The following is a 15,114-nucleotide window of genomic DNA, read 5'->3' as shown; positions in this document are numbered from 1 at the left end:
CGGGGCTCGACGACGACTTATAAAAACCCCACTGGCTGCGCGGCTGGGAAGAGCGAGCCTGGGTAACTGCTGGGATCTTCTCGGGGATTTTTGTCGTGAACCAGAGCGCTTTAACAGAGCGGGGTCTGTCGGTGTTGCAATCTCAGCAAGGATCGAAGCTTTCCTTAGCGGATCCCGTCGGCAAACTCCGACCAGAACCTCAGCGCGGAGCCGAGGAGAGGCTGCAGGACACCGACATGGCCAAAACCACGGCGATTGGCATTGACCTGGGCACCACCTACTCCTGCGTGGGGGTGTTCCAGCACGGCAAAGTGGAGATCATCGCCAACGACCAGGGCAACCGCACCACCCCCAGCTACGTGGCCTTCACCGACACCGAGCGACTCATCGGAGATGCGGCCAAGAACCAGGTGGCGCTGAACCCGCAGAACACCGTGTTCGACGCGAAGCGGCTGATCGGTCGCAAGTTCGGCGACCCGGTGGTGCAGTCGGACATGAAGCACTGGCCCTTCCAGGTGATCAACGACGGAGACAAGCCCAAGGTGCAGGTGAGCTACAAGGGCGAGAGCAAGGCGTTCTACCCCGAGGAGATCTCGTCCATGGTGCTGACGAAGATGAAGGAGATCGCGGAGGCGTACCTGGGCTACCCGGTGAGCAACGCGGTGATCACCGTGCCCGCCTACTTCAACGACTCGCAGCGGCAGGCCACCAAGGATGCGGGCGTGATCGCCGGGCTCAACGTGCTGAGGATCATCAACGAGCCCACGGCGGCCGCCATCGCCTACGGCCTGGACCGGACCGGCAAGGGGGAGCGCAACGTGCTCATCTTCGACCTGGGTGGGGGCACGTTCGACGTGTCCATCCTGACGATCGACGACGGCATCTTCGAGGTGAAGGCCACGGCCGGGGACACGCACCTGGGCGGGGAGGACTTCGACAACCGGCTGGTGAGCCACTTCGTGGAGGAGTTCAAGAGGAAGCACAAGAAGGACATCAGCCAGAACAAGCGAGCCGTGAGGCGTCTGCGCACAGCCTGCGAGAGGGCCAAGAGGACCCTGTCGTCCAGCACGCAGGCCAGCCTGGAGATCGACTCCCTGTTTGAGGGCATCGACTTCTACACGTCCATCACCAGGGCGAGGTTCGAGGAGCTGTGCTCCGACCTGTTCCGCAGCACCCTGGAGCCGGTGGAGAAGGCCCTGCGCGACGCCAAGCTGGACAAGGCGCAGATCCACGACCTGGTCCTCGTGGGGGGCTCCACCCGCATCCCCAAGGTGCAGAAGCTGCTGCAGGACTTCTTCAATGGGCGCGACCTCAACAAGAGCATCAACCCCGACGAGGCGGTGGCCTACGGGGCGGCGGTGCAGGCCGCCATCCTGATGGGCGACAAGTCCGAGAACGTGCAGGACCTGCTGCTGCTGGATGTGGCGCCCCTGTCGCTGGGGCTGGAGACGGCGGGAGGCGTGATGACGGCCCTCATCAAGCGCAACTCCACCATCCCCACGAAGCAGACGCAGATCTTCACCACCTACTCCGACAACCAGCCCGGGGTGCTGATCCAGGTGTACGAGGGCGAGAGGGCCATGACGAAGGACAACAACCTGCTGGGGCGCTTCGAGCTGAGCGGCATCCCTCCGGCCCCCCGCGGCGTGCCCCAGATCGAGGTGACCTTTGACATCGACGCCAACGGCATCCTGAACGTCACGGCCACCGACAAGAGCACCGGCAAGGCCAACAAGATCACCATCACCAACGACAAGGGCCGCCTGAGCAAGGAGGAGATCGAGCGCATGGTGCAGGACGCGGAGAAGTACAAAGCCGAGGACGAGGTGCAGCGCGACAGGGTGGCGGCCAAGAACGCCCTGGAGTCTTACGCCTTCAACATGAAGAGCGCCGTGGAGGACGAGGGCCTCAAGGGCAAGATCAGCGAGGCCGACAAGAAGAAGGTGCTGGACAAGTGCCAGGAGGTCCTCTCCTGGCTGGATGCCAACACCCTGGCCGACAAGGATGAGTTTGAACACAAGAGGAAGGAGCTGGAGCAGGTGTGTAACCCTATCATCAGCGGACTGTACCAGGGTGCGGGTGGCCCTGGGGCTGGTGGCTTTGGAGCTCAGGCGCCCAAGGGGGGCTCTGGGTCTGGCCCCACCATCGAGGAGGTGGATTAGAGAGAGGCCCATCCTCCTTTACCTTGTTCATCTTTGAGACAGACTTCTGGACTCCAGGATCTTGTTGTTGCCCTACATGTTACCTAATATTAATCCTCTACTCCTTGAGTTCATTTTGAAGTTAAATTGTAACCTGATGGTAACGGCTGATTTGTTTTAAGTTTTTGTTGTGTAACTGAGTTGTTTTCTATTAAGTTGATACTGCAAGAAATGAACACTGCCACCCTGTGTACGATTTTTTGCTTTGCAACACTACGAAGCCAGAACTTTTGTTTTTATAACTTACATATGCAAAATAAAATATTAAAAATGTATTCCATCTCTTTTTATTTGGTTAGCCTTACTGGAATCTTGGTATTTGTAAATTCCATAGATCTGTGGTGACTAGGAAGGGGCAGTCCCTCCAAGGAGAAGTGCATATTAGGAGTCATGATTCTTGGTTTTTTGTTAGAATTTAAAATGTGGGTTGTAAGTGTGTAGACAAAAATTGCATCTCAACCCATTTGTAAGGTTGAGATGTGTCTCAGAGAAGTTTGTTTTGTTTGCTGTATAAGTGTTTTGTGGGGAGGGGCAAAACAGCAAACATGAGATACAGATTTGCACTCTGGCTCTCTATATCCTAACTGGGTAACCAAACACAAATTATTTAACCTCTCGGCTTTGATTACTTCCTGTTAAACATCTGAATGGCTCTACTTTTTAAAGATTATCTTGAGCAGAAATGTGAAGTAGACATTTTCAGATCCAAGTCCCCGTGTGGAGTGAGATACTGAGAGTTTAGGGGCCTGGCAGCATGATGTGATGGGCTGTGCCAGGTTTTCTGTCACCTGGTAAATTTTCATCCCTCCATTCTCAGGCATTTTAAAGATTTTTCATAGTTGAGCGTATGGAGCTGGTCACTTCTGCTGAGTCTAGGAAAAGAAGTGATGGTTTGGGAGCCAGTTATTCCTCACTGTCTGGACCTCCTGGTGTTTTGTTTTACTTATTCCTGTCTGCTTCTAAGTTTAAGGTGTTTTTGTTTTTGAGACAGGGTCTTCACTATGTTCATATGTCTTTACTATGAACTGGAGATCCTCCTTCCTCAGCCTCCCAAATCCTGGGATTACAGGCATGGAACCAGCATGCCTGGCTTTACACTAGCAATGTAACATAATAGTAAATTTATTATGAGAAAAAAGGAAACCTGCACAGCATAATGCTGGGAAGATCAAGATAATGGGCCTTCCATCCAAGACCTTCTCTGTGGGTTCTTCATGCTGTAGTTGTTAGGTGTTCGTAACACTTCTAGTGAGAGAATTCTGATCACCTTCCTTCCCAAAATCAAGCCTCACAATACCTACCTATAGGGCTAGTAGTGTTAGAGCATCTGCCAAGCATGTGCAAGTATTGCTTAAAAAAAAAAAATTTTGAAAGTTACTAGGGAAAAAAACAAAAAAGGTAAGTGAGGTGCCTGTGACTCTGTAATCCTAGGCACAGATCAAGGTGGTGGGAGCAATAATCAGTATAAGCAGTGATTACCTACTTGTACACTTACACAGTTTGCAATTTGAGTCATTGCAACGTCATCCTAGGTGCAGCTTCAGCCCTAGAAGCTGAAAAATGTATCAAACAGGTGACTACCATGATTCTTAGATTTTTTTTTTTATTCTGTACCTAGATTTTTAATTCAGAGCTTCTTTGCTAGGCAGGCACTCTACCACTTGAGCCACACACTCTGCTGGGTTTTGCTTTAGTTATTTTTCAGGTAGAGTATTTGTTTTTGCTCAAGATCCTCCTACTTATGCTTCCTTATTTGTGCTTGCGGGGTTTGCTGATTGAGATGTCTTACTCCTGATTGCTGCCTCCTCCATAGTTGGGATTACAGGATGGGTCCTAGAAGAGATGTGATGGGGTTTTTTTGTTTTTTGATGAGACTGGGGTTTGAACCTTGGGTTTATGCTTGCAAAACAGGCACTCTGTGGCTTAAGCCACAATGCCTCCAGTCCGTTTTAGTCTGCTTATTTTATTTTGACATTGCTGGGCTTTGAACTCAGGGTCTCACACTTGCTAGGCAGGCCTGCTACCACTTGAATCACTCCATCAGTCCAGTTCTGGTTATTCTGGAGCTATTTGCCAGGACTGGCCTTGAATTGTGCTCCTCCTGATCTCAGCCTCCCCAGTAGTTAGGATTACCAGCATGAGCCACCAGCTCCTGCTGGAAGAGATCTTTTGATGGAAGCCTGAAACCTTCAGGGAAGGGAGGGATGATAAAATAATTGCAGGGGGATACAGTAAAAAGCAATATATTTCTTGCATGTACATGGCCTTTCAAATTTTAATTTTTTTTTTTTTTTTGCAGTACTGGGGTTTGAACTCAGGGCCTATGCCTTTGAGACACTCCCAGTCCTTTTTTGTGATGGATATTTTGCAGATAGGGTCTTGCAGAACTATTTCCCCAGGCTGGCTTCAAAGCACTATCCTCCTGATCTCTGCCTCCTGAGAAGCTAAGATTACAGACATGAGCCACCGGCACCCAGCTCAAATTTTTTACTTACATTGTTGGAGCCAACATGGCTATTTTTCTGGGATTTACTGTGTGTCTAGAATTCACCTTGAATTCCCTACTCTGGGGGGAAGCAACCTTCTGCAAGCCCAAAAGTGTCACAGACCTCCAGCTAGGCTCTGCAAGGTTTCCTGTGACTGTGACCACAGACTGTAAGGGGTGTTGGGGGAAACTCTGTAACCATCTTGTTTCTCTGTAACTGGCTTGTCTTTCTGACCACCTGTGAACCATCTACTGCAAAACCCCCCTGGTTACATAAACCACTTGGGGGGATATAACTCATCTCCTGACTCTGATCTGGATCAGGGCTTTGAGAATTTATCTCTGGAGTCTGCTAGCATAATAAAATTCCTGTTTCCTGCAAAGTGGTCTCGGTGACTATGTTTCCCTCGCCGTTTTCCACAACAATATATTTACGTATTAACTTCTTTTGAGACAGGGTTTAGCTATATGGCCCAGGCTGTCCTCAAACAGGCAATCTTACTGCCTCAGCCTCCCTGGTGCTGGGATTACAGGCCTGTCTGGACCAACTTTTGCTCTTATGCCCACTGTATGTGACTCAAAAAGGAAATTGATTTCATATGATTTGAAATCCCCAAATCATCTTGCTATATGTGGCTTTCTCACAAGATGAAGAAACAGATGCCAACACCCACCACCAAACATTATCTGCAGTTACAAATGAGGGTAAGGAAAGAGACCAGGATGGTGGAATTTGGACTGATGCACTGGTGGATTAAGGACCAAGAGCAAATGCCTAAGGAATAATCCTGAGGGAGGTAAAACTAAAGAAGGGAGAATAGGGCCTGGCTGTTGCCACCCCACCCCATTGAGTTTACTTCAAACTTCCTGTGACATGAAGCACTATTTAGAGGGTACTGAACACTTAACCAGCTTTGGTCCAATTTTCAGACCATGCACTGCTTATAAAAAGGATGTGAAGGGGGAATAGGGAGTAATTGTTTAAAGGCATAGCATTTCCTTTTTGGAAGAGGAAAAGGCTCTAGAACTTTTGCACAATGCCAATATACTTAACATTAGCAAACTATATAGATGGAAAAAAAGTTATCAAACTGTATTTTAAATATGTCAGTTTACTGTATGATCACTACCTCTTAAGCTGTTTAAAAAAAAAAAAACACGCTGAGGAAGGCTCAGGAGGCTTACACCTGTAATCCTAGCTACTCAGGGGACAGAAATCTGTTGGACTGCAAGTTTAAAGCCAGCCTGGGCAAACAAGACCCTATCTTGAAAAAACCCATCACAAACATGGTGGTGTAACTCAAGGTATAGGCCCTGAGTTCAAACCCCAGTACCACAGAAAACAAAAACAAAAAAAGACATACGAAATGGTATTCGTGAAAAGTTTTAAATTTGGCACATTAAATTTGATATCATTTTCATAAAATATGAAGGAATAACTAAAAATTGGAGCATAAATAATTACAATGAAAAAAAAATCACCAGTATCCCTAGCTTGTCCATTAACTGTGGTAAGCTACTTGAGTCAATACTTGAAGTGCTTCCCAAAAATTATCACTCATTTTCTGTCATACGAATATTTTTAGAAACAAAATTTTAAAATTATTGTGATGAAAGAACTGAAGGCAGGTGCTGGTGGGTCATGCCTGTAATCCTAGCTAGGTAGAGATCAGGAGGATATCGGTTAGAAGCCACCCCGGGCAAATAGTCATCAAGAACCTAGCTCAAAAAACCCCATCACCAAAAAGGGCTGGAGTGGCTCAAGGTGTAGGCCCTGAATTCAAGCCCCAGTACCGCAAAAAAAAATCAGAGATTTAGAAGAGCTCATTTAAAAAAATTCATTCAGAGTTGCTTTTGAAGAGCTGCAGTTTTATTTAAATTACTAGTGAATCAAAGAACAATTGTTTTTGTCTTTGGTTTTAGATATTAATGATAACCTTGTTGGAATTTTTTTCCAAAGAAAATATTCTTAGATTTCAGCAATTGTATGTTTTTCTTCGTTTTCATTATTCATCCTTGGCCGTGTTACGAGTGATCTTTAGAATATTAACTCTTACTCAAGATTTAAAAATAACAATAAGCTAATGTGTCTGCGCCCTCTGTGGAGCAGGGGCCAGGGTACTTATTTAGACTCGCTGGTTGGAGAGAGCGGAGTGAGTCCCTTGGGGATGAGCTGGACCTAAACTCCGGGGAGTTAAGTCGAAAGACCGCCCTAGAGTTACTAACCCGTGCAGATGCGACTGGAGCAAGCCAAACCTGCTTAAGCAAGAGCGTAGATCTCGCGCGCGGGGCCTTTCTCTCGCCTGATTAGCTAGGTCAAATTGGGTTCTTTGTTTATTAAAGTTCACAAAAAAACCCGACTATTTGCCCAGGGGACTATGAAACATACTTTCAAGGCCTTTCCTTCACTTTGTTTTATTCCCATTTAGATTGGGAAAATGTCTGTTATCAAATCAGGCATATAAGAAGACAGCCATGCCCGTCAGGCCCCGACCCGGCCCGGCTATAAATAGCTCCGGCCGGGGGAAGGTGTTTCTCTTTGTGTGGTGAGGTCCTTGGTGATGGTTATGGTCTGTCGGGTGTCTGCGAGGCGTTTGCTGCCGACATGGCTGCGGAGCAAGGAAAAGGCGCTAGGCCCGCCTTCATGCAGCGGCCCACGTGCAGGTACTGGCGGGCCCCGCGGCGGGAAGGGACTGTGTAGGGCTGAGCAGGATGAATTGCCATTATAGACTAGAGTTTCTGATGTCGGCCTGACGACACCTCTTGGAACTGACCCAGCCCGGGTACGGGGCAGTTGATTGGCGCTCTCCCGGCCTCTGCCGACTCATTGGTTTCTTCCTAGGTTCCTCATCCTCGCAAGCGAGGCTGCAGTACTACCGCAGTGGTAAGTGCACAGTGCACGTGATGGCAAGATTGGGAGTGGACAGCCGTTTCTTTTGGGCGGGGGAGAGAACGGGGTGATGATGACAATTGGTGACTCCGAGTGTCTCGCTGACGCCATCACCGCAGCGCGCTGAAGCCCCTTAGGTCAGAAGTAGCACCTGGGCTCAGGAAAGTAGGTGACCCGTAACCCTTTCTAATTCCGTGTCTCATTTATCCATTTAGCGGTTTGAGACGTCCACTGGTGTGTTCTTGAATGAAGGTTAGTATTAGGTGCGACAGCCCTCCACGTGCCTCGAGCAATTATCTTCCCAACCTGTCTAACATTGGACGTTATCACCTGTTTTTCCGCTTTTTAAAACCATGTCCTTTGTTTTGTTGGGATTCTCTGTTTATTGGTAAGCGACTTGACTTAAACTTCAACTGTAATTTTAATAGCACGTATGGGGGCACAACGAGCTATTTACAACAGTTCTACATTTATTTTCTGCTCTTGTCCTTTCAAACTTTCCCTGGACTTCTCATTTGTGGCATCCTTATATACTGGGTTTGTTGACTTTGACTAATAGGTCTCTTCCCAGAACGGTTTTCCTTGATCCAGGTCTCCCTAAATTGGGAATGATGATTTCACAGACTAGAGTCTCTGACGTTGGTCCTGATGTCAAGCACAAATTCTGACTCATTTAGGGAACTTGGTACCTGGATCTCTGGGAAGGGCCATAAAAACATTGCTTTTTGTTTGTGTATGCTTGGCAGGTCCTCATCTATCTAAGTAGGGGCTCTCCTTCCCCAGCCCCTGTTAATTGTTGTGTTTTCATCCTTCCAGAATGAGAGCTGTGGGAACACTCCAGGTGGTGCCCCTTCAGGGAAATTCTGTGCTAACCTGAGGACTGAAAGCTGAAGGGGTGGAATGTACTCCTTGGAAGACTGTTCGTGGCTTTATACCTAGGTAGTGATTCCTGTACTTTAAATCAAGCTGGTAAGAGAGTGAGCCGTTTCTCCTAGGTTGCCAGGGTGAGTCTTCATATTTGTGTGGTAATTGAGTGGTAATGATGACCTGGTTGGACTAGAGTCTCTGAGCTTTTCTCTGAGGATCTTTGAAACCACCTGATCCACTCCTCATGCTTCTCCACCTTGTGTGGCACCTACCCTGTCCACTCAACTTACTATTTGTACTGTTGCCAGCATGGTTCTGATACATGCTCCTTTTATTAAATTTCAGGATTTTGCTGACATCAAGAATGACCTGTCAGATCCTGGGAACTTTCTCTTTTCCTGTATTAACCTGTGTGAGCAGCTGTCTACTTAAGCAAAACACTGGCTAGAAATTTGAAATATGTACCAAGTACACAACATTAGCAGGGTGTGATGTCCTTCTATCTAAAAAAACAACCGTTTACTTGTATTTTGTTTTTTTATACATGGACCTTATTTTATCAAAAATACTCCAATAAATATTTTAAAGCAAATAATGGCATCGTACTTCCTGTTATTCATAAGGGTTTGAAGTTTTCAGTGATGGTAAAACTGTTAACACAGTCACCTAATTAACCTTTTGGTGAACCAGTGGAAATGTAAGGTACACACTCAGCATGTATTAATGTATGTTGACAGAGGAGGAACATCCTGTAAATTTTACTCAGCATCTGAAATTTAGGTTTCTTTGTTTTGTTTTTTGGAAGCAAGGCACTTCCACTGCATGAGTCACCCCATCATCCCTGTTTTATGTTAGGTATGTAGGGTCTGGAACTATACCCTGAGCTGGCTTCAAACTAACCTGATCTCTGCCTCCTCTGAGTGTTTAGGATTACAGACAGTGAGCCAACAATGTCCTTTGTGTGTGTGTGTGTGTGTGTGTGTGCTAGAGTTTGAACTCCTAGGCAGGTACTCTACCATTTCAGCCACATCTGTAGTGAGGTTTGTAGTCATGCTGTCTGTGCTGACATCTTATTTCCCCTATGTGAAGTTGGGTTATAGGATGTTTGGAGGTGTACAATTTTCAGAGTGAACAGTATATACATTTTAGTCTCTTTTACTCCCATTTCTTGCGTTGGGAATCGGGAATGTTTTCCATCCCCCTCCTCCGTTTTATTCTGCTATACTGAAATTCTTGTTGTAAAAAGTATATGCATTTAATGTTTTGATGCATTGTTTTGTAAAGATAGCTTACACTTCTGACATGTTCTCCCTACACCCACTTAATATTCCAGGTGACAATTTTGGGCCATTTTGTGTACGTTTCCTAGGTCTGGGGACAGCTCAAATAGTAAAGAGTGCCCCCTTACTAGGTATAATCCCCAGTCCCTCCAAAAAAAAAAAATATTCATGGTCTGATTTCAAAGCCAAATCTTAATATTTCATAGTGATACTTTACAGCCAGACAATAGGATGAGTCATACAGTATCCCTTTCCGCCTAGCACCCCCTAGTGGATGTCTTAAACATCCTTAAAATTTGCTCAAGTTCATGACATGGAAGTGTCAATGAGTCAATTCATTTCCGTCTACAGTGTACCGTTTCTCAACTAGATATTGCCAAAAACTGAGCAAATTTGTTGATTCAGTTTCCCCCTTTCTCAGAGAAAACCATCTCCTGAATTGTGGCTATATCATTCTCTGACTCTTCTTTATAGGTTTACTCTGAACATACCCCTAAAGAATATAGTTAATAAAAGTCAGTCCTTAACAAGGTCCATTTAACAAGGTCCTTGGGTCCAGAAGTGGTCTTTCTTCCTCTTTGATACCGTATTTTTGTTGTCATAATAGTCTTTGCGTCAGAATAACAATGATAGAGTTTTTTCATTTTTTTGATGGTAGTGGAGTTTGAACTCAGGACCTCACACTTGCTAGATAGGCAGTCTACCACTTACGCCACACTGTCAGCCCTTTTTTTTTTTTTTTTTTTTTTGATGGTACTGGCAGTTGAACTTGGCTTCACACTTGACAGGCATGTGCACAGGCATGTTCTCTACCATTTGAGCCACTCTGCCAATGGCATTTTGGTTTTTTTTGGATTGGGGTTTGAACTCAGGGCTTTATGCTTGCAAAGCTGGCACTCTACCACTAGAGCCACTCCTCTAGTCCTGTTGGTGATTCTTGAGATATGTTTCACTTTATGCCTGGCCTGTATTTGCTTACCTATGTAGCCATTGGTTGAGATAGGGTCTTAAGAGGTTTTTTTTTCAGTACTGGAGTTTGAACTTAGAGCCTCATGCTAGCTAGGTAGGTGCTCTGTCAATTGATCACTCCACCAACCCTTGTGTGGGCTGGGGAGTGTATTTTGAGATAGGGTCTAGCAAACTACTGGCTAGGCTGGCCTCAAGATTGTGATCCTCCTGAGTAGGATTACATGCATGAGCTACCAGCACCAAGCCTTTTTTTTTTTTTTTTTTTGGTAGTATTGGGATTTGAACTCAGGGCTTCACCTTGAGCCACTCCACCAGCCCTATTTTTGAGAAGGGTCTTTCAAGATAGGGTCTTCCAGAACTATTTTGCTTGGGCTGACTTTGAACCGTGATCCTCCTAATGTCTGCCTCCTGAGTGGCTAGGATTACAGACGTGAGCCACTGGTGCCTGGCAGCACCCAACTTCTTGTGAACTTTTTGCCCAGGCTGGCCTCAAACCTCAGTCTTCCCTCTTGAGTAGCTAGGATTACAGGCTTGAGTGACCAAGGCAATAGGTTTCTTTTTTAAAGCTTAGTATCAGATACCTTTTTCCATTTTCTATTACTGTGCTAAGGGTGTGTGTGTTGGAAGTTACACACCCACAATTACTTGGACTGTGTAAATAGAAGTTGGTGGAATTATTTTTCCTGTTAAACAAGCAGATCCAGGCTCTAGAAAGATGAGACCAGGTTATAATTGTTTTTGAAGTCAACAAAAGTGGATGGACTGTTACAAGCTAGGGTAAAAAGGATGAGCCAACTGCTGATGGCTCAATCCTGTAATCCTACATACGTGGGAGGCTGAGATAGGATTGAGATATGCCAGCAGAGGCAAATAGTTCCTGAGACCCCATGTTTAAAATAATCAGAGTAAAAAGTGGACTGGAGGTATCAATCAAGCAGTAGAGTGCCTGCTTTGCAAGGCTGAAACACTGAGTTCAAAACCCCAGTTTCACCAAAAAAAACCAAAGAAAAACCAGGGTGGGGGCTGGGGATATGGCTCAGTGACAGAGTGCTTGTCTGGCATACATGAGTCCCTGGATTTTGTCCGCAGCACCCACCCCTGGAAAAATGTAAGGGGGGTTAAGGGAAAGTCATTTTCTTCTGGGGGTGGAGAAAGAAGTGAGAAACATTTCTGAAGTCACAGTCCATTATTTTTTTTTCCAAAAATGGTTTGAGAAGGTAAGATCTCAACCTAAGATTCAAAGTATTGTCTGAGGAGCCCACAAGGTGACTGCCTCACAGGGAACTAGTAAGTGGAGCCCTCTTCACCCTCTACAGCCTGTGAACAGAACTCAGACTTTCTTAACAATTTTTTTTCTTTTTCTTTTCCGTCTTTTTCCTTTATTTTGGTGTTGAAATTTGAACCCAGGGCCTCATGCTTGCTAGGTAAGAGCTCTACCTCTTGAGTCACACTCTTAACCCCTTTGTTTGCATTGTTTTATGATAGGGTCTCCCTAACTTTTCCAGGGCCAGTCTCCCATACTCAGTCCTCCTGCTTCTGCCTCCTGAGTAGCTAGGATTATAGGTGTGCAGCATTACAAACCCAACTGCCAAAGAACTTATTTTTAAAAGCCCTTGGAAATTTGCTCACCATACCTCATGTAGGAATTCTCAGAGAAGGGAGTCATCAGTATAACCCCCTCCTAAGCCACAATGGGGTTCCTGTAGTTTGGAGACCCCATCAAAATAAGCAAAGGTTGATGCCACCACAAGGATGTGGAAAATATGAAACTGGAGCCATATGTCAGATTTTCCAGGAACGAAGGGCTCAGAGATTCAAGCAACATGAAGGCCAGCCCTGGTGACATGTATATCAGTCATGAGGAAGAACCTTCAGTGATAATAAAGTACATTGTAGACACACACCTAAAGCCAACAGGTGGAGTGGCTCAAGTGGTAGCACGCCTGACTAGCAAGTGTGAGGCCCTGAGTTCAAACCCCAGTGCCACCAAAAAAGAAAAAACACCTAAAGCCAAGTTCTAGGAACATTCCTGACTTGGTCTGCCAGTGTTTAGGATGGCAACGATCCCATGGCACTAGGAGGATGCAGAAATGTCCATTTGTCCTTTGCTTCTAGCAGTTCAGCCAGTTCCACCAGGTCACTTTCAAGAGCCCTCTTGTCCTGTGCACTATAGCTCATTTGTGAGGAGACATCTGTCTGGAACCTCAATAGCCTGCAGCTCAGCTTGGGGACAGCTTGGGATCTCTCAGCAGAGATGTCCGTGCGCTGGTAGGCAGGATGGGCAGATCCAGGATTTAGAAAGGGGCTTCATTCCCCTATGCTACATCCCCGATGCTAAAGGTAGCCTGTAATGAAAGACCCTGAATTTTCAGTGTCCTCCCTGCACCACAAGGGGTGTGGCAGCTTTGTCATCTGACTTGTACCCTCCATTCAGCTGCAGCCACAGGACAAAGCTGGGACCAATGGGGCTCTCCTGTCAATGTAAGGGAGTGACTTTTCTGTCTGCTGATAGGTCATGGCTTCATGCCCTGCTCTATGGGCACCACTAGGACTGTGGATGTAGTTTTTGCACCACCTGTGTTGAGTGAAAAAATAACCCTAGAGCTGAGAAGTAAACTTAAAAACTGTTCTGGAGCAGGGTGTGGTGGGGCACATCTGTAATCCTACCACTTGAGGTAGAGGCAGGAGAATGGAGAATGTGAGGGCAACCTGGGCTACTCAGCGAGACTCTGTCTCAAATAAAACAAAACAAAAACCCGTTTTGGACATTGCTTATGGGAACATAACTTCATACAGTCCCTTTGGAAAACAATTTGGCGGGCTGGTGGAGTGGCTCAAGCGGTAAAAGCACCTGCCTAGCAAGTGTGAGGCCCTGAGTTCAAACCCCAGTGCCACCAAAAAAAAGGAAAACAATTTGGCAATATTTATGAAAACCATTGTTTCTACTTCTAGTGATACGCCCCAAACTCACATGCATATTACAAGGATTAACGAACATAAAAAGTCTTTGGATTATTTGTAATGGGGGGACCCCAATTGTTCTCGAACAGGAAGAACAGGTAACTTGTGATTTACTGAGAAAATAAACTACCAAAGCAGTAACCCGTCGCATGCAGCACTGGCAGGACTAATAAGCCAGCATGAATAATCTCACGAACAAAATGTAAAAAAAAAGATCAAATCACCAATACATGGGTAGTATGTAATATATAAACACATTTACAGCCAGGTATGGTGGTACATTCCTGTAATAACAGATACTTGGGAGGCTGACACAGGAGATTCATGAGGGAGGGTGAGTGATGTAATCAGGGAAGTGTACATAGGGGCTTATGGAGTTTATTGTATACTTTTTTATAATTTTGTGTCTAAGTTCTTTTTTTTGTGGTACTGGGGCTTGAACTCAGGGCCTACACCCTGAGCCACTCCACCAGCCCTTTTTTGTGATGTGTTTTTACAAGACAGAGTCTTTCGAAGTATTTGCCCAGGCTGGCTTTGAACTGTGATCCTCCTGATCTCTGCCTCCTGAGTAGCTAGGTTTACAGGTGTGAGCCACTGGTGTCTGGCTTAAGATATTTTTTTGGTGGTACTGGACCTTATGTTTGCTAGGCAGCTACTCTACCACTTGAGCGCACCCCAACTCTTTTTTACTTTAGTTATTTTTTTGATCTCCTATCTTTTCACCCGGGCTGGCCTCAAACAACAATCCTCCTATGTATAGCCTCTTGTAGCTGGAATTAAAGGTTAAGATTACAGATGTGCATTACCATGCCCAGTTTATTTGTTGAGATGGAGGGATCTCACTAACCTTTTGCCCAAGCTGGCCTAGAACCTCAGTCCTACCAATTTTTACTTCCTGGTGCGATTTTTTTTTTTTTTTGGCAGTACTGGGGTTTGAACTCAGGGCCTTAAACTCTCTAGGCAGGCACTCCAACCCCCAATAAGTATATACATATTTTTGAGGTGCTGGAGTTTGAACTCATGGCCTACATCTTAAGATACTCTACCATCCCTTTTTCATGATTTTTTTTTTTTTTTTTTTGAGATAGGGTCTCTTGAACTATTTGCCCAGGCTGGCTTTGAACCTCAATCCTTCTGCTCTCTGCCTCCTGAGTTGCTAGGATTACAGATGTAAGCTGTTAGTACCTGACTGAATATTTTTTAATAATTTAAAAATATAGTTTGGGACCTGTGAGTCCCAAAGGGCTGAGCAAAACAAACTAAATCACTCCCTGGGAACACCTCTAGACTCAGAGCTCACACAAAGTGCTCCCTTGAAAGGCAACCAATGAAAATGAACTAGAATAAAAGACCCAGGGAAATCCAGGCCCATGGGAAGGAGCCAGCAAGTGCAATAACAGATGACTTTACAGCTGAGAACCTCACACAGCAGAGCACAACACACTACAGAGGTAAGGAAGG

The 15,114-nt window shown here is 45.8% G+C and overlaps 1 protein-coding gene, 1 long non-coding RNA gene and 3 other non-coding genes across 8 annotated transcripts; all 5 read left to right on the top strand.

The window, feature by feature from the left end:
* Nucleotides 1–60: 60 nt before the first annotated feature.
* On the top strand, nt 61–2,476 carry LOC109689572 (heat shock 70 kDa protein 1). Its single transcript, XM_020168481.2, has one exon. It carries the CDS (start codon nt 237–239, stop codon nt 2,160–2,162), a length of 1,926 nt encoding a protein of 641 aa, XP_020024070.2. The 5' UTR covers nt 61–236; the 3' UTR covers nt 2,163–2,476.
* Nucleotides 2,477–7,190: 4,714 nt separating this feature from the next.
* On the top strand, nt 7,191–9,038 carry LOC109689588 (uncharacterized). Of its 4 annotated transcripts, none has more exons than XR_002212716.2 (5): nt 7,191–7,350; nt 7,529–7,570; nt 7,792–7,828; nt 8,393–8,515; nt 8,789–9,038. It is a non-coding gene; the product is annotated as an uncharacterized lncRNA (long non-coding RNA). The 4 variants fall into 4 exon arrangements; XR_012450688.1 differs by having other exon boundaries at nt 8,393–8,545; XR_002212715.2 differs by having other exon boundaries at nt 8,393–8,580.
* Nucleotides 7,643–7,707, top strand: LOC141410574 (small nucleolar RNA SNORD48). Its single transcript, XR_012435420.1, has one exon. It is a non-coding gene; the product is annotated as a small nucleolar RNA SNORD48 (small nucleolar RNA).
* Nucleotides 8,181–8,247, top strand: LOC141410573 (small nucleolar RNA SNORD52). The gene has a single exon (XR_012435419.1). It is a non-coding gene; the product is annotated as a small nucleolar RNA SNORD52 (small nucleolar RNA).
* LOC141410675 (small nucleolar RNA ZL8) lies at nt 8,606–8,688 on the top strand. The gene has a single exon (XR_012435495.1). It is a non-coding gene; the product is annotated as a small nucleolar RNA ZL8 (small nucleolar RNA).
* Nucleotides 9,039–15,114: the final 6,076 nt, after the last annotated feature.

Source organism: Castor canadensis, chromosome 8 (assembly GCF_047511655.1).
Source record: "Castor canadensis chromosome 8, mCasCan1.hap1v2, whole genome shotgun sequence".
In the NCBI taxonomy this organism is placed as follows: domain Eukaryota; kingdom Metazoa; phylum Chordata; class Mammalia; order Rodentia; family Castoridae; genus Castor; species Castor canadensis.
The sequence above is the reverse complement of the archived record's forward strand: the minus strand, read 5'-3'. Positions and strand labels throughout refer to the sequence as shown.